This window comes from Drosophila navojoa, chromosome X (assembly GCF_054131105.1).
Source record: "Drosophila navojoa isolate 15081-1374.11 chromosome X, UAZ_NAV_1.0, whole genome shotgun sequence".
Lineage (NCBI taxonomy): Eukaryota > Metazoa > Arthropoda > Insecta > Diptera > Drosophilidae > Drosophila > Drosophila navojoa.
Window position 1 is genome coordinate 28,859,418 of NC_142895.1, and position 23,296 is coordinate 28,882,713.

At 36.8% G+C, this 23,296-nt stretch overlaps 1 protein-coding gene across 1 annotated transcript in view; it reads left to right on the top strand.

Annotated features, from left to right (window-relative positions):
* Positions 1 to 454: 454 nt before the first annotated feature.
* LOC149090779 (uncharacterized) overlaps positions 455 to 23,296 on the top strand; it is a gene marked incomplete at its 5' end in the record, with an annotated part of 32,685 nt that continues 9,843 nt past the window's right edge. The window contains 4 exons of the mRNA XM_089263597.1: positions 455 to 626; positions 704 to 965; positions 1,530 to 1,534; positions 20,602 to 20,627. Coding sequence (XP_089119723.1) covers positions 455 to 626; positions 704 to 965; positions 1,530 to 1,534; positions 20,602 to 20,627 — 465 coding nt within the window. The remainder of the gene's footprint in view (positions 627 to 703; positions 966 to 1,529; positions 1,535 to 20,601; positions 20,628 to 23,296) is intronic.

The window sequence follows — 23,296 nt, forward strand, 5'->3', positions numbered from 1 at the left end:
TATAGTCGCTGCTTTGGTAAATAGCACCAGTGTTGCCGAATCAGCTAATATGTTATTGCCGAATCAGCTATTTTGTAGCCAGATCTGGCTACTTTTTAAGGTCGATTGCTACAAAAATTTTCAAACGGATTATAAAAGCGACAATGCTGAAAATGACGAGTTTGTGGTCATAGATGAAATATCATCAGAATTAAAGCAGAATTAAGCACTGTTTCCTTATTTGCTACGTTTTCAGCTATTTTAGAAGAAAGTTGGCTACTTTTAGCTACTTTCAGCACTCGGTTTTGCTACCTTTGCTGAAAAAGTTTCGGCATCACTGGAGAGCACAAAAACGAGTGAAGTAGCACTACCTTTTGAGTGGTTGGTAATGCTATGCTTACATATGTACATCTGTGTTGCCATTTTGGCTTATGTTAAGCTAGATTTAGCATAATTTGAAATCAAAAATGCGTGTATCGCCGCTGTCAACATAGAGTTAAAGCGAACAAAGTGTATGCAAATAATAAACAATGTACTGGCAGTCCACTTTAATGAAGATTTGCGGATGGACATAGGAGCGTCCAAATTTAGCTTGTTATTGGATGAGTCAACTGAGTCAACTGATATAAGTGAGCCAAAGTTGCTGGGTAAATAGGAAATGATTACAGGCATTTGGACTGTAATTACATGCATTTGTATATTTTGTCTTTTTTTTGATCTTTAGAAATAGTTATAAATTATTATAGCTTAAATAAGCAAGGTATGGTAACGACTTTCTTAAGTTTGTTTCACATTCAGTCCGGCGACGCTGTTACAATTGCAGAGGCTGTAAAAATGCAAGTCTGGAAGTTTAACGTTGATATATCAAAGTTAATAGCAATCGGAACTGGTGCTCGACATAGCGTATACACGGAGTTGAGGAAGAGTGTGCCCTCCCTAATATTAATAAAATGTGTGTCTCACTCATTTCAATTGGTTGTAAGTCAGTCAACGAAGAAATACTTGCCAGATATGTGATATATATATATGTTTGCGTTAAGTTCTACTATCCAACGTCGAACACGGAAAACAATTCATTATTGCAAAAAAGAAAATTTTTCACAAAAATATTCATCGTTTTTATATAATACAAAATATTCTCAAAATAGTCCAGAAAATGACGAAAGCACGGGGTTTTACAGTAGGAATTCTAGTAAATTAAATTAAATTTTCGCGTAATATTGTCCATTGCAAACCAATATAGTCTTAAGGTACATCATATGAATGTCATTACTGCTTTTCTTAATGCTACACTGAAGGAAGATATATTTATGAAAATTCCTCAAGGAATTGTTTGCAATAGTAAAAATGTATGCAAATTAAATAAGCTATTTTCACACATGTATATTTGTCGGGTATGTTGACTCAAATGGGAGAGGAAATGAGATTGACAAAAGAAGTACAACAGGCTATCTATTCAAAATGTATATTTAAAATCTTATTTGCTGGCATACTCAGTAGCAGCCTCATTTACTGAATCGGAATATATGGCCTTCTTCGAAGCAGTAAAGAAAGCGTTTTGGTTGAAGTCACTATCAGAAAGAATTAATATTAAATTGAAAAATCAAATAAAAATATTTAAAGATAATCAGGGTTGCATTAGTATAGCCAATATTCAAAATGATTATGAAAATGCATTGCGATACTTTGCTGGGTATCTTCTACACAAACTGTTGCAAAACACTGAAGCGAAGTTTGTACAAGTCTTCTAAAATCATCAGACGAAATGCAGTGTTCTTCTGAGTATTTGATACTCAATAAAAATGGTCATTATATAAATAGATATCCTAAAATTAAAGGCCCGCCATGACCATTTTTACAATTTGATAAAGCTGCATTTCGAAACATTTAGGACAATTTTCGAAAAGAAACCATACATCGCTCGCATTAAAAAGAAAATTGTTCTGTACTGCATCAACTCTACAGCAAAATCATCTTTATATAAGGAATAGTTTCCCCCACCCATCTATGCTGCCAGCATCGAACATTTATTATTAATCAGTTTGTTTTAATTTTAACTAGAAAAATTGTAAATAGCAGTTTGCCATTTCAGTTGAAAAGAAAATAAACGTACATGGAAAATAATCGAGAATCGAGCACAATGAAAAGCCTGTGGCAGGCACATGCCAATATTCACGTATTATGCACGTGCATACACACTTACACACACACATACAATATTCCACAGGCTAACAAGTGCATAAACATGTAAGCAAGAACTGATTCTTTATGCGCACCATCGCTTTCCCACCTTTCATAGTAAGATTATAATTATCTTACCATTTTGTATGTGCGCGCTCAGAAGGAATACGAAAATGGGATCGTGGCAAAGAAGTTTCAATTTTTGTGTGCTGCTGCCCAGCAAGCATTTGGAAGACTGTTTTAACAGAAATCGTCTTGATGAGTCTTTTTTAAGCCCCCTCGACGATTAAAAAACGATCTAATCTCCTGGGCGATCGAAAGAAGACTCATAAACAGCCCTTCCATATGATCAAAGTATGATTGCTTTGAAATACAAAAACGAAATGCAAAGCAATCGCCAAAGGAGCATGCAGATGATTAAAATATGATCATTGCTTGGTTTGTCTTTGCTACTATGCAATCATATTCTGCTTGCTTGGCTAATCCAAAAGCGATTCTTATCAAAGCTTATATCCAAGATAATCGCTACTTTTTCTTAAGCACATGCCGAAGTGTGCAAATTTTGTCATTCGATCGTGAAAGTGCAAGTGAAGTGCAAGTGCGAAGTGCAAACATACATAAGCATTATATCAAATATATCAAATAAAAAGGTGATTATGTCAGTTAAACAATTGCGTCTGGAGGCCAAAAGAGAGGCTTATAATATATTATTTCCTAAAAAGGAAATAATAGAGAAAAACACCAATTCAAATGATCTGTTGGCAAACGAAAGTTTTGAGTGCTGAAAGGTCAAGCGACAGTGGGTCTTGCGACAGTGACACTGGGTCTTTTGCCAGTAGCAAGAAAAGTGAAGTTGACCTTTGTGAGGGACTAGCTAAATGGGCCACTGAGTATCATTGCAGTCAATGCGCTGTTGTCATTATTGCGAAACTGCGATATCTCAGTTCCGAAAGATGCGAGAGCTGTTTTGCAAACGCCTTGTTGGAGACGGCACCTATGTCCATTATGTCGGACTAATGATTGGAAGTTGGCAAATTTGACTTTAGACTTTGGCATTGATGGACTTCCATCATTTAAAAGCAGCACCACGCAAGTTTAACCAATTTTGACAAGTGTCAGTTGCACAACTTATGTTGGGCTTGTTGGTGTTTATGAAGGGAACTCAAAGCCACATTGCGCCCTTAACTGTCCTGAAGAGTTCATCGCTGAACTGCAAAGTGTCTACTTTTCTTGTGTGCGGTGCACTCAGAAGAGCCAAATAGTCAAACATCGCCTAGTTTTTTCACCAGGTAGTGACACTATAGAGTTGAGAAGTAATGAATCTTTTAGAAATCGTGCGCAGCCGGAACACCATGTGAAGCAATTTTCACCAATAGAAATGCTAAACATTGGCATAGTGTCCCAGTGCTGCCTAGATGACATGCACGTTTTTTGCTTAGGCGTAATGCGGACTTTATTGAAAAGCTGGGTTCACAAAAAAGGCTTCGAGTTTTCTTTAGTGTCAACGAAAACAACATCAATTTCCGAGGAGTTAACTTTTAATAAAAAGAATATAGCGAGAGAATTTAAAAGAAAACCTCGAAGCTTAAAAGACCTAGACAGATGGAAGGCAACAGAGCTTAGGCAATTTATATTATACACTGGGCCTATCGTGTTGAAAAGGAATTTGAGTCCAAACAGATATTGCTATTTTTTTAAATTATCGTTGTCATGGCCAACGATACTTTTGGACATGCATGCCTTCCAGTCAAACAATTCTGTTGCTGCTCAATTATTAAGATCATTTGTTGTTGACACACCAGAGTTGTATGACTTGGGTTTTTTAACATACAATGTCCATGCCTTGTTGCACATCAACAAAGATGAAAACTTTTCGGAGCCTTAGATGGCATAAGTGCATTTAAATTTGAAAACTATCTGCAGCAAGTCAAGAGGAAAGTCCGAAAAGGAGGAAGTGTTGCAGTTCAAATCCATAAAAGGCGCATTGAGAAGAGCTACCATTTTGGAAAGGAATTAGGGCAAGAAATTAACATAAGTTTTGGGAAGATCATAAATGATCAAATATCAAGTATTTCTTTAAAAGGTGTCTACATTTCTTTGGAAGAACCCAACAACTTTTGTTTGGTAAATAATAAAATATTTAAAATAATAGAAATAATGAAAAATGAGAATCTCTCAGTTTTTGTAGGGACTGAAATACATGGCTTGACCCCACTTTTCGTGGAACCAATAATATCAAGCGATTTTAATATACAGTGGGCCAAAAAAGTAGTGGCACACTTGAAAAGTCAAACTTCTAAGAGCTGTAACTTTTTCTTGAACACAGCTATAATTAAATTAAAAACGGCATTTATTAAATCCATGTTTTCTAATAACAAAAAAAAATTTAATTTTTTGTTTGGTTCACTTGCACAGAACTAAAATATAAATATAGGCACAAATTTTCGTCAAAAAGTATTGGCACCCACTATGTTCTAACTTACGCTTTCGTTGCTACAACCGTAAACTACCGTTATTTTTCATTTCTTCTTTTACACATCGCTTCGTTTTGGTTGTTGCACGTGTTTGCAATAACTTCTAATCGAAAATTTAAGAGAGCAAGAGAAAAATGGCTAGAGGTGCAGAAATTTCTTTGGAAATACGGAAATTAATCATTAAACTGTATTTAGAGAATAAAATAAATCAGATCATGGTCTAGTGTGAGAAATATTATTTTGCATTACACACAAACGGGAAAAATAGCTCCAGTACGCAGATCAGGCCAGCCTAAAATATTAACAGAACGCCAGGAACGGATTGTGGTGTCCACAGCTGCTCAAAATCCACATACTTCGGCTGTGAAATTAGGCGAGAGCCTACAGGAATCTTTTGACAATAATTTCACCCCACAAACTGTTCGAAATACCTGCATAATGCCGGGTATCATGGTCGTGATCCTAGGCGCAAGTCTTTTATTTCGAAGGTGAACAAGAAAAGGAGGCTAGAGTTCGCCAAACAACACATAAATCAGCCGGATTCATTTTGGAACACAATTACATATTTTTAGTGACGAATCTAAATTAAATCTCTTTGGGTCTGATGGAGCGCAAAAAATTTGGAGGAAACCCTTCGATAATACAATTGAATTTTGCTTAAATCAAATAAATAATAAAATAATATGTTTGCGTGATTCCTTAGACGGAAGCTTTTTGTTCATACCGCAACTTCACCATGTCCTTCAATGACATAACTTCATCGTAATTTAATTATATTCCAAGTAATAATTTAACAACATGTAAATAATATATTTTTATTACAAATTTTCCAATATTATTTTAAATAAAAACATCATTTTTAGTGACAAACGTTACGATACCAGAGACCAAAATCTTTTACAAGACTTGGTGAAAGAAATTAAACAGTTGAGGTCTGCTTTAAAAGAGTCAAATAAACGGGGACTCTTAAAGTTGACAAAGGAGGTTGTCTCTGTTAAAATGGACAATAGAAAAAACAACACAGATTTTGATGCTGATGTCTTATATCCGGACATCCCAAAACTTCCTCTCAGTGCTATTAGTGAAGTAGTAGCATTTGATGAGGAAGTAAGTAAGTACTACAGAAACAGATATTAATATTTAATTTTATTTTGATTTTTTTTTTAATATTTTTAATTAATATGTTTAGAAACATCTAATATCGAAAGTTGGAGGAGATGGGCCCACACAATTTATTAGAGCTGCGATAAGAAAAGTTTTTTCGGACAAGGTAGCTTCCGAATACTGGAAGGAAGCTGGAAGGGGACGAAAATTAAACCCTCAGCAGAAAGGTGCTACATTGTAACCGTTATAAAAAGTATGTATTATTTTGGAAAATATTTATATTTATATATATATTATATATTTATATTATTGAAAATTTCATTCGAATATGAGTCAGAAATGATTAAATTAAGACTCTTATTTGATTAAAAAATTACTCGTGGAAGACACTTTTATGATTAAAAGATGACTCGTAGAAGATTCTTTTATGATTAAAAAAAAGAGTCATAAGTCAAGAAGAGTCGCGGCTAGGGTACCATTTTCTCCCGACAGAACAGGGTTTTATGACCAGATAATGAGCGCAAATATGACTATTTTCAATCGCCGCGCGAGTCTTTTAAGACTTACTTATGCTCTTTCAAACTCAAAAGTGCTGGGTGGGCTGTGACGTCACGTTTTCAGAGTATGCTTTAATTTGGCGCGCACTCAAAGCGAATTATGAGATTTTCTTGCTTAGAATTAATGATAATTAATAAATAAAAACAAAAAATTAAGTGTTCGGTGCTTAATTGTAAGAACCAATGTGGGAAAAATTATATTTCTTTTTATATCCTGAACCCATTGAAAATGGGGAATCAGGGTATAATTATTTTGTGAAAAAGTATGTAACAGGCACAAGAAGGCGTGCTTGATCAGGGCGACGAGCTGAGTCGATATAGCCCGATATAGAGCTGAAATTTTGCAAGCATACTCGTGTATACCATACGCAGTACAAGTTTGTCATAGTTTTTCGATAATGATAAAAAAAATCATTAAGATTGTATTGTACAGAAGAAATTATTCAACAAATAAATTCTCATAATACTGCCAACACTGCTGTGCAGTCCAAGCGCAGTCGCCTGTATATGTGTTTGTGCGAATTATTCATTAAATATCAGTTCGCTCGTAGGGTTCGGGGGATCTCGTAGTTGAGCAGTCTCGACTAGAGCTTTCGTACTTGTTATAAATAAATTTATATGCATACAACGTAATTAATATTATATTTAATCAACTTAATATCCATACAAATGTTCGTATGTATATAAATACATGTTATTATTAAGCTGAACAAATATTAAAATACCTAGAACTAAGAGAATTTCGGCATCAGCTAGGTCTCAGAGACAACGAAATAGAGATTTGTTAAATAGGTCAAATGCTGATAATGCTGATCAGGAATCATCAGAATGAAGGAAATATAGAGAGCGGAATGAAGTTCGTAGAAATAATGTTTTAAATAGAATTGCTGATCAAAGCCGAAATTCCCTTCTGCAGCTTCTTTACTTACAAATTCTCAGACTAGACCGATCGAGCAATGAAATCACACTTCGCGTCGATCGAGACGAAAACAGGAGCCACCTTACAGGGCAAATGAACAGACACAGAACACAGTAGACCACACAATTCGACGAGCCAATTCGTCCGTAAGGCAACAGGAACAATTGGCTAACACTTCGCGTCGGTCAAGACGCAGACAAGACCCGGTCTACCGGGCAATAGCTCAACAACAAAACACAGTAGATCACGCAACTCGATGAGCCGATTCACCCGTTAGACAATAGGAACAAATTGACAGACAAGACCCCATATATAGGGCAGACGAACAAAAACGAGACACTCTACGGCCAGCTCATCGTACGAATGACAATGTAATAAGTGTAGTGCAGAAGTTGCTGCAGATATTTTATATCTAGCATCTAGGTTTCCATCCGAAAGTGACAAATATAACTTCTGCAAATCATGTAGTCATAGCATAAAGTTAGGCAAAAAACCAAAAGCTTCTATTACAAATAGTTTAAAGGGCGTAACGCCGCTGGAGAAGAGGCTTATCTTCCTGTTTGTCTGACGATATTCCATTCGTTGCATTAGCTGAAGACAGGGACTGATTTTGCAAGGCTTTAGGACTTCGCTTGCTTACTGGGCAGCAGAAACTAGGTTGATGGAGCTAATAGTAATAATTTCTAGAGATGTAAGGCAAAATAGAAATTTCAGAAGAAGCAGCAGGCTGCTTAAGTTTTGACGATAATGTCCGACTTATTGGAGCCGATCCTGTGACTTGTGATAGATATTTTTATACCCTGAACCCATTGAATATGGGAAATCAGGGTATAATGGTTTTGTTAAAAGTATGTAACAGGCAGAAGGAGGCGTGGCAGACCCCACAAAGTATATATATTCTTGATCAGGGCGACAAGCTGAGTCGATTTGGCCCTGTCCGTCCGTCCGTCCGTACGTCCGTATGTATGAACGCGTCGATTTCAGAAGATATAAGAGCTAGAGACTTCAACTTTTTTTTTAAAATGTCCGTATATATCACGCGCATATCGAGTTTATCACTAAGAAACGATAACTCATTCCGATACTTTTTTATCGATAAAAAACCTTATCGAAGATCACTTAAATAATTATATCTCCTACATCTTTTAAGCTAGGGTTTCCAAATTTAAAATGTATATTAAGATGAATTTTATACAATTTCGGTTTTTGTTAAAGTCTCGACTAGAGCTTTCTTACTTGTTTGTGTTTGTTTTACTGCAATTTTTGGTCGGTATTCGAAATGCACCGTTAGTTTTTTCATATTGCTAGACGTAGACTGCAAATGTGGCACTTCAAAGTATTGATTCTATGTGCAAACATGCCACCGCAAAAAAAAAAATTTTAATATTAATAAATATTTCGATGCAAGTGATGACGATTACATTAAATGCAAAAAATGCGAAAGACTTTTAAAAAAAGATCGCGTTTTTAATTTAAAAAAGCATTTATTGTTGCATGAAATTGAAATCGATGATAAAGGAAGTGAGATTAGTGATTCTGTTGCAACTTCTAAAAATTTAAAACATCAACTAGTAAAAGTGAAAATCAACAGAAAAACATTAATTCGGTCATATATTGGTCTTGTAACTGAAGAAAGCGTTCCATTCCATGTGCTTAATTCAATTAATATGCGCAATATTATATTATTATTTACTTGTTTGATTATTGAAAATCTTGCAAAGTGGATCTCCAAGGCATGAATCTTTTGTTAAGCGTAAGAAAAATTTGAGATGTAGTGTTGCGTTTTTTTGTGCTTTTTGTTTTTTTTTCTATATTGCCTATATTAAATTTTCTATATTGCCTGAGGCGTAAACTTCTTATAAAAATAAGATGTGCTGAAATAAAGATGGCTTTCTTTTTGACGAAAAATAATCTTTCCTTTGGTTTGTCGGAAGATTTAAGCAATCTGCAATCTGTTGCTAACGATTCCAAAGTCGTACATACATTAAAATTTTGACGGGCAAAGGCTCAAGCTATAATAACATCGGTAGCTGGACAAGTGTCAGAGGACGAGTTAATATGACGGTTATAATTGAATAAGATTTCGCTTATTGTCGATAAAAGTGGAGACAGATCTGCAACGAAACATCTCGCTGTTGTTGCAAGAACTGCAGTGGCATTTAAAGTTCAAGATAGCTATTTGGGTCCTATTGCAGTCACTGACAGCTCTGCCACGGCATTGCATAATGAATGCAAGAAATTTGTTGAAGCAAGGGACATACCATTAGAGTCGAACATGATAGGATTTGCTGCGGATGGATGCCAAAACCATTCTCTTTCGCAATGGCTGAAGAAGGATATTCCGAATTTGTTTTTGATTAGATGTATGTCACTCACTTCACCTCTGTGGGTCTTATGCTTGCAAAAAATTGACAAAAAAAAGTGAAAGTATTTGGAAGAGATGTCTGTAACTTTATATCAAGAAGCCCGAAACGTATCGGAGACTGTAAGGCGTTTCAGTCTTTCGTTAATGTGAAACCACACAAACTTTTTCACATCGAACAAACAAGGTGGCTATCTCTGCCTCAAATATTTGAAAGCATGTTCGAACAACTTCCTGCGTTAAAACTTTACTTTCAAGGAGCTGAACTGAATGACCAGTTAAAATCTGCAGAGCCGATTCTCTATATGTGCTTAGATTCGACGACAGAACTGTATTTGGAGTTTCTGAAATTCGTGCTGCCCTATTTCAACAGTTTAAACAAGGAAATGTAGTCAGAAAGTCAAAAATTGTATTTGTTCTACGAAAATGTTCTTGCAGTTGAGTGCTTTCTGAGGTTTTATTATTACCTGATGAAGAATTACTAAAGATTACCAATCAAAAAGAACCCAATTAATCAAGTACTCCCGTAGCTAGCCCAGAACTAAAGGAAGTTATCGTGAGTCCGATCAAGGAAACTTTAGGAAGAGGGGATAATTTCCAGGGCCAGAACGATAGGGCGTATATTTAGTGAAAATATAGTGGTTTGACTCAGGACTAATTGATAATAAGCTATGAGCGGGATTTATCAAATAGAAAAGTTGGACGAAGGCAATTATGACACTTGGCGTGTGCAAATGCGGAGTGTGTTGGTGCACCAGGAGCTATGGAGTGTAGCATCAGGTGAACGGTTACCAACGGAAGCCCCTGAGGATGTGAATTGGAAAGCCACAGATGAGAAAGCGCTAGCAGTGATCACATTAAGTGTGAAGGCTTCACAATTGGGTTTTTTGAAAGATTGCAAGACGTCGTCCGCGGCATGGAATCGGTTGAGAGATGTCCATCAGCCAACTGGAGCAACACGTAAGGTTCAGCTCTACAAGAAATTGCTTTTCAAGCGCATGGAGCAAGGGCAAAGCATATCGAGTTATATAAATGAATTCATGGGAATTCTGGATGCCCTTGGGACAGTAGGAATTGAGCTATGCGACGAATCGCGCACAATTATTTTGCTGTCGAGTCTTCCAGAAAGTTTCGAAAATTTCGTTGTCGCCATTGAGACGCGCGACAGTCTGCCGCCCTTCAACGCTCTATGCATCAAAGTGCGGGAGGAGAGCGAGCGGAGGGAGAACGCAGAAGAAAAGAACGAATGCGAAAAAGCATATAGCGCAACATACAAGCCGCGTGAGCGCGGGCATATGAAGGCTGAGTGTAAGAAAGAGAGCGCAAGTGAGAAAAAGGCAGGAAGAAGAGAGAACAAGCAGTGCAGTTTATTAAATGCGTAGAGCGCAGATCATTTGAAAAAGAGTATGTGGAGTTTAGACAGTGGTGCCACAAGCCACATGTGTTGTGATAAAAGGTTATTCACAAAGTTTGATGAACACACAGAAATGATTAATCTGGCTGACTCTGGGTTGCTGAGAGCAGAGGGCAGAGGAGATGTAAAGCTAGAGACGGAATTATGCACGTTGCTGTTAAAAGATGTTCTCTATGTGCCGAAAATGAACGGAAATTTTTTCTCAGTTAGTAGCGCTGTGAAACATGATTGCTTTATTACTTTTGGGCAAGAGTAAGCAAAAGTAATGCAAACGGGTGATTGTATTGTTAAAGCAAGAAAAGTTGGAGATTTGTATATGTTTCAAGGAAAGCAAAATGGCTGTTATTCTGCGGTTAAGGCAGATTAAGGCCATTTGAATGTCAATAGCTTCAAAGACATGATCAACAAAGGAATGGTGCGCGATATTGATAATATGGTTTTCAATGATAGCATGAATTGTAAAACTTGCATGCTATGCAAAATTCATGTGCAGCCGTTTCCTGACGCGACTGCCAATAGAGCACAAGGCATATTGGAGTTGGTCTATGAAATATTTGGAAGAGATGTCTATGACTTTATATCAAAAAGCCCGAATTGTATCGGAGACTGTAAGGCGTTTCAGTCTTTCGTTAATGTGAAACCACACAAACTTTTTCATATCGAACAAGGTCGCTATCTCTGCCTCAAGTATTTGAAAGCATTTTCGAACAACTTCCTGCGTTAAAACTTTACTTTCAAGGAGCTGCACTGAATGACCAGTTAAAATCTGCAGAGCCGATTCTCCATATGTGCTTAGATTCGACGACAGAACTCTATTTGGAGTTTCTGAAATTCGTGCTGCCCTATTTCAACAGTTTAAACAAGGAAATGTAGTCAGAAAGTCCAAAATTGTATTTGTTCTACGAAAATGTTTTTGCAGTTTACAAGACAATAGTTGAGTGTTTTCTGAGGTTTTATTATTACCTGATGAAGAATTAGTAAAGATCATCAATCAAAGAGAACCAAATGCATCAAATACTCCCGTAGCTAGCCCAGAACTAAAGGAAGTTATCGTGAGTCCGGTCAAGGAAACTTTAGGAAGAGGGGTTAATTTCCGGGGCCAGAACGATAGGGCGGAAGCGGTAACCGACGTACCAGCTATAACCCTTTCTCCAAGAGACCAGGAAAAACTTCCAGACTTAACGAAGTTGGTAAGAGAGTTCTCTGGAAATCGTGCCGACTTCGGTTCATAGAAAACTATGTATCATGTATTACGAGCTAGTACGAAAGTAGGGAAGATACACAGGCCTTTTATATCATAGCTCTAGCAATTCGTAACGAGGTTGCCGGTGAAGCTGATGTAGTCCTGGAATCATATAACACTGGAAGGCTATTTCAAAGTGTTTAACAGATAATTTCGCTGATAAGCGCGATCTGAAAACATTAAAATACCAGCTATTCTCGCTCACTCAAGGCAAACTGACCATTGCTGAATTCTATCAGGCGGTCTATTATCAGCTCTCCTTGATACTAAGATACCAAGATTTGACACTCGAAAGAGTTAGAGCTTTGACTCAAAACTATAGGGAAAAGGCTTTGGATACCTTTGTTAGAGGACTACACGGATATTTACCCACACTATTGGCAAAGAACAACGAAATACTTTTACTCCGAAATTCCGGGAATCACCCCCAGCACTGCCCCCTAGACAGTAATCTGCTCCAATGAAGCTTAACATTATTGCAAGGTATCCATTTCATATCCGTTGACGTTGATATTTGATTGTATATTATATTCCATTATCAAGACTTGGCCTTCAATAATCCATATGAAAAGCTGACTAGCTTCGCCCTAAAATTATTATACTCATTCACGAAATTGAAATGAGTATATTGGTTTTGTGCAATGTCCGTCTTTCTGTCCGTCCGTCTGTCCGTATGAGCACAGTCTATTTCGGCGCTATTGAGGCTAGAGACTTGAAATTTGGAACATATACTCGTGTATATCTCCGATTAATAAAGTGTTAAAATTTTCCGGATACGCCCACTAGGGGCGTGGCAAATAGGAAAATGCATTTTCCGATATCATCATCATCGAATCATGTTAGTTCCGCCCTTAGGAAGCGTGGCAAACAGGAAAAGCTTTTATTTCCTAAAGTATGAGAGCTAGGAGCTTCAAATTTGGATAGTTAGGTTACTCTATCGATGTACCAAAAATAATTGTTACGCCTCTTTAGCGTAAAAGTTCAAATTTTGAATCTAGGTTACCGTTAGCTTGTTCTAAGAGCTGGCCAAATATGAAGTGCCTATGCCCAGTAGAGACGTGGCAAATCGAGAAAATTCTACAGTATTAGAGCAAAACTTGGCTACTAAATTGCTGATGGGGTGTGAATGAGTATTCCGCGGTCGGAACGCCCGACTGCAACGTTCTTACATGTCTTTCAATAAAATTAAAAGAAAGTGATTGAACGAATGCACTTGACTATGATGGTGTTTAGTTTCGTATTGGTCTTTATTATTCTGAGCCTGGGTTTATATACCCAGACTCATGTATAATTTCAACCCTTAAATCTAATGTATCTATTGCTGAGTGTGTAAGGCTCAGAATTGGGCTATTACATATTCTTATCTTATCGCTGAATATGTAAGACTCCGCGTTGGTCTATTAGCTATTCTTATCCTATCGTTGAATTTGTAAGGCTCAGCACTCGTCTCTTACGTTATCTTGACTCTGGGGCTGCAAGGGTTGGTCTTCATTTGTATATTTATGCAGTCCGTACATGTGGCCCTTATCGCTATCACAGCGCACTACCTGCTAGTCGCTGAGTGCGTCGGAGGCATGTATACGATCATCGTATATTCATATGTTCATGCCTGAACAGTGATTAATAATATTTTTTCTACGCCGAAAAAAAAATGGGTGGGGGAAAACCATTCATTATCTAAAGATTATTTTGATGTAGCGTGCATGCAATAGAGAACCATTTTCCCTCTAATACAATCGATCAATGGTTTCCTTTTTGAAAATTGTCTTAAATGTTTCTAAATGCATTTTCGTCATATTTTAAAAACTGTCAGAAGGAGCCTTAAAGTATTGGCTTATATAGTGAACACGTTTATTGAGTATCAAATACTCAGAAAAACCCTGCTTTAGACAGTTTTTGCTGAAGATTCCTAGGGAAATGCAAAACTATTTTGAATATTAGCAATGGTTGCATCAATTAAATTGTTCATGAAAACTAGATAGTTATGACGAGCAATCTTTTATGATATTGGCCAACATAATATCTTCATCTGAAATTTATAGATACAAAAGCAGATGTCAATATTTTCATGGATACCGTATTTTATAATATTGTATTGGATTCGAAAATAGTTCGGTTAGTATTTGTTACTCCCCGAAATCGAATCAATTAAAATAAGTTTCCACCGAGTCCTTGTTTAATTTGAATGTGGCAAAGAGGAGAACATCTGTGTGGTCAATCAAAATATTTGTTGCCAAAGGAATTATCGATAAGATTGTAATAATCATAGCATCAATGCAATATATATTTCGTGTGGATAATGCATATTCGGAAATAATAGCGCGTTTCCTGAAGGTACTCGTCCACTTAATGTTGGTTGGTCCTAAAAGCTCATCTATTGCTATAAAATAACAGATGACTGTTTAATCAAAGGGATAATATATTTTTTTTTTCAATAAATATTGCGTGAATCATCAACCGTGCGTATCGACAAAATTACTTCACTATAGAATTATTTAAATCTATATCTCATAAAACTGCTTTATTATTGGATCCCTGATTGCAAAGGCTTTGGCATTAGCTCCCAATTTTTGCGATAGTCCAATATTTTCTTTAACTTTATTTTATATTCAATATTTCTTTACTACTTTGACCTCATTTCTTCGACAATAATTTTGCAGATTTTCTAATTACTCTGGATTAGTTCAAGGAGCAACATTTTTCAAATTCGCACCTAGATTTAATGATCACTAACAATAGAGTACTAAATTAAGAACATCTCTAAGATAATAAAAATTAATATTTTGTGAAATTGCCCCTTCGGCAATTCAAAAGCATTTTACATAACTCTTTGGATTGTTCAGAAACATGTAACCTGTTAACTGTCGTGAAAGAATTTGCATGCTTTTTTACTTCTCTGTTGTACTTTCGTATATTTCTATTCTATTTCACTTCATAATTTTTCACTTATCTCTATTTAATCTCTAATTGGCTCGAATCTGTTGCCGAATATTTGTGCGCGAGTGGATGAGAAGAACCGCAACGTTTGGTTGTTCTGGTGAGACTGATTTTATTATGCTTCTTAATAGCTAAGTACATGATAGCGTTGCCACTAATATGAGAATAGCCATATCGAAAAAATCTACGCAGAATATCATAATATTTTTTCTCTTTTTAAACAATTTGAACAAAAAGAAGACATAACGCTTAAATCTTGACTTTATTGATTTTTGAATTATAGTCAAAGCTCAACAGGTTAACTTTCATGTTGAAAGCTTTGCTGCTTCTCTGTGAGAGATGGCTTAAAGCGAATTTTCCACTGAGTCCAGATTTATTTTTTATGCGGCAACAAAGAAAACATCTGCGTTATCATTGAAAATATTTTCTGCCAAAGCAATTACCGCATCAGTGCACTATACTTTGGGTGTATAGTGCAGATTTAGGAAATAATCAACTTGGAGATGATACCTATCACCTAGATATCGTGTCGCATTGTAACAGATGATATTCTTTAAAAATGGGAAGCCTTTTAGCTGAGGGTCTGGGTGATATTTTACGTTTGGGCATGTTATCAATTTGTTTGTATACGCACTTTGAGTGCGTGAACAGAAGGAAACCCGAGACCTGCTGACCTAATAGCCTAGTTTTCTTTTTTCCATATTTGTCAATCCCTCGAATCTCGATAAGAGAAGAATCTATTGATGGGTTGTTTTGCTTTCATCTCATCGCGAACTAATTCTGCATGTTACAGATGTTATTAAGGTAAAATGGTTGGGAAGTGCTAAATGCGACAGCATTCGCTGTGCATTGGATTGGCTTGTATAGAGCGAGCAGCGAAACATGTTTTTACTGATGATAAAAATCGAAAGGTTTCTCTAAAATGTAATAAAAATACAATAAAACATAAAACAAAAATTATTCATATTTTTGAATAGATGATTAGATAATAGAATCAATAATGAATTGATAATAGATGAACAAAATTTGTATTAAACATCTTTTTACTTATTGGGTGTTAACCGAAGAAAGAAGTAAGTGAGCACTGTATTTAGTCTTAATTTGGTGCTAATCGAAAACATTTTCTTGTATAAGTTAGACAAAATTTCTGTTTGCCCTCATTTCTCGGCTCAGCAGCTTGAATTAAATGAATAAAATTTTTATGAACAGTACACAGAAGATAATACCATGAGTATGTTCATGTGAGGTCAGACGCTATTTATTCCCGCGGATAACCCAGAGTTGCTATTGAATTTTCTGGGATCATTCCATCATACGATGTTCCATATCCCCCGACTTTCGGCTTATCAACAACCAATTTCATGTTTACACAGAATTCTATTCGAATTTTTCTTTTTCTTTACAAAAATCCAAAAATGTCAGACTCGAACATAAAGTCTGTAAGGCAAATTGTGACAGGCCGAATCGAAACCGATATTGATGAACTTTTCTGAATATTTTGCATCTGAGTTACTGACTGCGGAATACTGATTCACATCCTATCAGCAATTTAGGATCTAAGTTCAGCTGTAGTACTGTAGATTTGTCACGCCCCTATTTGGCGTAGTTCATACCTCCATTTTGGCCAGTTCATAGAATAAGCTTACACTCACAAAATGTGAAAATTACATGGTAGTTATTGATATGCTACGCCCCTAAAGAAGCGTAAAAAGACGCTTGGGAGCGGTCATAGATGCCAACGGTAGCCAAAAAGAAGTATTAGTTTTAACTAAAAAGTATTTAAAACACTATAATGAATTGATTGTTTTAGTTGTGTAAACACTTTGTCAGCTGATTTTTGTTACTTCTTTTGTTTGTTGTTATTTAGACAGCAATGAAGAAATTTTGCAACTAGTCAAGCGAATTGCACCGAAAAATAAGCTAAAAAGCTATTACACACGACAGTTAGACAGAGACGGCAATAGCTCGCGTGACGAAATAACCTTAGATGGCGCCGAATCCGTAGAACGCGCTACTCACGCAAATTTTGTTTTGAGTTCTTTATTTTTAAAAATAACATTGCTGAACTTCTTCATCTAAGTCTCAGATGTGAACTGATCTTTATTCAAATGCTGCTAACCTATTCTGGCGACATACATACGTAGCTGTTTCTTTGATGCTAGACTATTCTGGCGCCAGTTTAGTAGCATACTTATTTTCTTCATAATTTGAATTTCACAATGTTACTGATTCTTTCATCATAACAAACATGCAATATTTAGGTATGGACTTTGCCTCTTAGTGATGACAAATCGTTAAAAAAAATGTATATCGATTACATTGAATACATACATAACTCGCGCGCCAAAAGGGCGCCAGTGAAAATTGCGGAGCAAAAGAAGCGAGCAATAATGAAGTTACGTTAATAATGTTCGAATTAGCCAAGGAAATGATGGCTGAATTCACTAGAGAGGAATCTATTTGCAATTAGATAGCGCGATTAAATAATGTTGCTCACCTGTACCAATTAACGACGAAGTTAAAAGGGAAGGCCATGCAATGGATACATTCCAATCCATCAAGGATCGTACAGCCGTTGGACAAACTACTAGACGGATAAGCAGCAACATTTGAAAGCAAAATGTCCAAGGCCGAAATGCGTCGCAAGTTTGAGGTACACATGTGGAACGTCAAAGAAAAGTTTGCCTCATAGTGAGCAAGTTAGCAAGTGAAATTCGGTTAGACGCGGACGAGCTGCTGGACGGACCCCGGCAACATGTAAGGACCTTCGCAGAGGTACGTCTGCCACAACAACGCTCCACTGGAGACCGAGGGAAAGCATCAGTGGAACCAGGGCCCAATAAAGTAATAAAGAAGACGCGTTGCTTCAACTGCAACTGCAGGGGACATTGAGCAAGAGATTGTCGAAAGCCCAAGAGAGAGAAGGTTACGTGCTACCGCTGCGGCGCAATGCGCAAGAGGAGGGAAGTTTTATTATGAAGGGATTTTATGGACGCCTGTAATTTGCTTGTTGACCCAAGCGCTTTGAGGATGATTTCAGACGAAAGAACAGCTAGCCCGATGGTCAAATCAAAGCCTATTATAGCAAAACATAAACTTAGAGAAAACAACAATGCGGCGAAAGGAAACTTACGTAAATTAGAAAATAAACTGTTTGAAAGTACATAATTAGGAAGCACATCGTTAGACAAATCGTTAGATAATAGAGAATTAGACGAAAAAGGGAACAATAGTTCAAAAGAGTATTTAGAAAAGCCGATTGCAAGAAATAGCAAAAGTGTTTTGGAAAATGATTTCGAAAACAGCATTTTCGGGGAAAACATTAGTTATGACATACGAGAAAAGCTAAATAGTTTACTTAAAGTGGAATCTGTAGATGCTGAAATCCAGTAAAACCTAATATCAAATGTGAAATGAAAATACGGATTGAGAAGGCAAAACCGTTTAGCGGTTCACCAAGAAGGAGAAATTACTGAAAAGGAAAAATTACAGATAATCTTAGACGAGTGCCTTAGAGATGACATCATACCTAGCTGCTCAGAATATGCTTCGCCCTTCGATCTGATATTCTACTCACTCTAGACATCTTTTAGGCACACATACATACACACGCACGTATTAGAACGCGCTTTGGTAGCTGCGCAGTAGCCAGCGATTGTCCTTGGGCTGCGCTGCAGTGTAGGCAATATTATGAGAATTTATTTGTTGAATAATTTAATTTCTAATTTCAAAACATAATCATATGCACGACAGCACCCCCAGAATTTGCTGCCCCCAAATGCTACTGCATTACTGCGAATGAAGAGAAGGTTGAGAAAAGATTATGTGAGAACGGGAGATATACGCGTCCACCAAATTTATAAAAGAATCTCCAATCGCGTACAAAAAGTCCTCGCTAAAATTAAGCAACGCAATATTGATCAAATGCTGGAAAATGCTGGCCCGGATGCATCTTCTAACTACTCCCTTTGGAAGCTTACAAGCCGTTTTAAAAAGATTGCAGCTCCAAAAGTACCGATTAAGGATATGGCAGGTAGATGGTGCTACTCCAGCCAGCAAAAAGCTGATACATTCGCAGACAGCCTACAACAGCGATTCATGCCGTTCAACTACACAGACAATGCGACGCTGAGAACTGTTGAACTGCAGCTGGATATGCCGTTCCAGATGACGCTGCCTGTTCGGCCTGTCACACTGGAAGAGGTAACGATTATTATTAAAAATCTGAGAGTTAAAAAATCTCCTGGAGAGGATAGGCTGGATAACAGAACACTTAAGCTCTTACCCAAAAAAGCTCTCCTGTTTATAGTGCTGATTCTAAACAGTATGCTCAGGCTGGGACACTTCCCAAATATCTGGAAGATAGCGTTGATAAAAATGATCCCAAAGCCTGGAAAAAGTCTTAGCGAAGTTGATGGGTACCGGCCAATAAGTCTTCTTCCTGCCTTAGGAGAGATGGCCGAAAGAGTAATCCTCGACCGGATCCTGCAACTTGAAGCAGCCAAGCAAAAAATCCCAAACTGGCAATTTGGATTCAGGAGAGGTCATGGTACTCCGGAGCAGCTTCACCGCGTTGTAAATTTTATTCTGGATGCTTTTGAGCGCAAGAAGTATGCAGTTGCTGTCTTTATGGACATAAAGCAAGCGTTCGACCGAGTCTGGCATGACGGATTGCTTTTCAAACTTAGAAGTGTTCTCCCTCCACAACTGCACCAGATGGTCAGCAGCTTTCTGATAGATAGAAGCTTTAGGGTTGACGTTGATGGTGTACAATCGTCAAAAAGGCCAATATGTGCAGGCGTGCCTCAAGGTAGCGTTCTCGGCCCTACCTTGTACACTCTGTTCACAGCCGATATGCCCTCACATAGCGACATCACAGGTGTGAACCGGAAAAATGGACTGGTAGCCACGTATGCTGATGATACAGCCATACTATTAAGTAGTAGCTGCATTAACAAGGCTACAGACTCATTGCAGCAATATGTGAGCAGTTTTGAAGCCTGGGCCCGCAGATGGAACATTGGGATTAACGGGAGCAAATGCGTAAATGTTACGTTTGCAACAAGGCGTGAAAACTGTGGTCCCATTAGAATGCTGGGTTCAACACTACCGCACAAAAGAAGCCACAAATATCTGGGCGTAATGTTAGACAGAAGGCTTACGTTTAATATGCACACCACGATGGTTAAAAAGTCTGTAATGACCAAAAGCGCTAAAATGGCATGGCTTCTAAAACCGTCCAATAAATTGTCACTTTACAGTAAAGTGACAATTTATAAAGCAATTCTCAGTCCCATATGGAAATATGCGCTTCAAGTTTATGGAATTGCGGCAAAAGCAAACTTAAACAAAATAAGAGTTGTGCAAGCGAAAATCCTCCGGCAAATTTGCAATGCTCCCTGGTACATGCGCACCAGAGACATTGAAAAAGATCTCAAGATCCCCAAAGTTGGAGACGTATTGCAAAAGGTAGCTGCTAGCTACCTTGCAAGACTTGAAGGCAACCCAAACCCTTTGGCGAGAAGGCTCAACAAAGAAGCCAAGAAAAGAAGACTGAGGAAGTGCCATCCACAGGACCTCCCTGCGAGGTTCCTATAGAATAATGCTTTATAAAAAATTGAATGTGATTTAATTAACTATTTGTTACTCATATTTATGTAAATTGTTATTGTTGTTGATGTTTATGTTAATTGTTATTGTAAATTCTGTAGTGTCCTACTGTAAATAATCGTGCCTTTATGTCCAACTCGTTAAGCTGCCAACTAGGTAGTAGAAAGCCTGTTTAAATAAAATAATACATATTTTTACCAAAAAAAAAAAAAAAAAAAAAAAAAAAACATAATCATAATGTTTAAATGTGTGTATATTCCGTAGCACCAGGATCTAGTACTTGAAATACGCCTTTTACAAAGATGATGGTGAGGGGGTGGATGTTGGGGCGGGGGCAAATTTTAACAAAAACCGAAATTGTATAAAATGCATCTTAATATACATTTTTAATTACATTACACTATATATATTTTTATCGATTAAAAAATATCGGAATGAGTTATCGTTTTTATACACTGAACCCGTTGAAAATAGGAAATCAAGGTATAATGGTTTTGTGAAAAAGTATGTAACAGGCAGAAAGAATCATCGTAGACCCCATAGAGTATATATATTCTTGATCAGCACGACGAGCTGAGTCGATATAGCCCCGTCCGTCTATCCATCCGTCCGTACGAACGCCGATATCTCAGAAGATATAAAAGCTAGAGAGCTGAAATGTTGTGTGCATACTCGTGTATACCATACGCAGTACGAGTTTGTCTTATTTTTTCGATAAATCATCCGATAACTTTTTTATCGAAAATAATCGAAAAATTGATTTTGTTTTTTGAGCCTCATTGGAATACTATTAAACGTGGAGACTTCAGATTTACTGTGTATTCGCACCCGATTTGCAAAAAATGTATTTCAAGTACTAGACACTTGTGCTTTGGAATGTACACACATTTTGACAATAACATTATACCCTGAAGTCCCATTTTCAATGGGTTCAGGGTATAAAAACGGGAGACCCAAGAATGTGCATTGATTTAAATAAAACTCAACAAGATCTTGAACAAGGATAACAATCCTTTGCCTTTAATTGACGATTTGCTAGACAGGCTGGTGGTAAAGTCTGATTTCACTAAGCTTGACCTTAAGAATGGATATTTGCATGTTTTCGTTGAGAAAGATTCCGTAAAACACACTTACTACGTTAGGACAGTTCGAGTTCTTGAGAATGCCGATGGGATTTAAAACTGCTTCGCAAGTTTTTCAGATATTTGTTTAAAGTTTTTTCTCGAGTCGTGCTCCTACTAGAGGTCTGCATGGCCTGCATATTTACACACAAAGCCGAACAAGTGCCAAAGTTGTGTTTTGGGCATTTCTATTGCTCATTTTGCTTTAATTACTGTTCTTATAGAGAGACGCTATGCAATGAAATATGCTATTCCAAATCTTCGTTTATGCTTAAAGAATAAAGGAAAAATATAAAAGGTACGATGCAATTGACTACACGGTAAATTTTTTCGTCTGTTTCACCGTATATTTCGATATCACCTGCTACTTCGAAAAATAGGATTTGTTATCAGTAACTCAAATGTTTTTGCGCAACTAACATCAAAATTTAGTAGAAAACATAGTTTTAAAAAAAAGTTTCACACGAAAATATTAAGTTATTTAATCATAGTGTTTTATTTAAAGTGCGTAGCTTTCGACACCGTAAATAAGAAATTTAAATAAACCCAAGTGAATTTTCAATCTAGGTTGGAAATAATGAAATTTCGAATATATTTTATGATTGTAGATGCGTACAAAAAACCTGAAGGCCTCTGAACTCGTTATTCAAATAGATTTTGCCGAAAATTACAGGCTTGCACCACAAAATGAGATTCAGAGTGCTCATTTTAGCTACCGCCAATTAACAATTTTTACTTGCGATGATAAGTGACAAACTTAAACAACAAATATTACGTATTTTTGTTTTGTCTTTTACGTAAAATTAATCATATGTATGTAAATTTTACAAAAATATTAATCTTTTCCGCTGGAAGTTGCGCTCAATTAAAAAATAACTACATCTTAACTAGGATGTTATGTTGAATGGAATTTTTTGGCCACGTCTCACGGAAAGGGTGCCGTTGATGGAGTTGGAGCTGTCATTAAAAACAAAGTATATTCATTTTATAAATGTGCAAAAAATAATCTTAATGGCATTAAAATATATTTTCAAATCGAAAGGCTATGTCTACTTTATAAATTGGATAAAAAATGGAACGATGTTACGAACATCGCGCATATATCACAGTTTCACGCATTTTGTTGCAATGGCCAACAGCTGCAAGCAACTAGGACTGCATATTCCTCTATGTAATTAGAGTTAAAGTTTTCACTATTGAATATATTGTGTTACGTTTTTCAAACGAACAAGCCAATGGACTTCTGGTGAAAGGTCATCTCAGATGAGTCCAAATATAATATAAAAAAATTAAAAAAGCAGCGCCGAGAAACTAGGAATCGGATCTGATTTCTGGTTTCAACAGGATAATGACCCAAAACATAAATCAATGAATACTAGGTTGTAAACCGCGTAC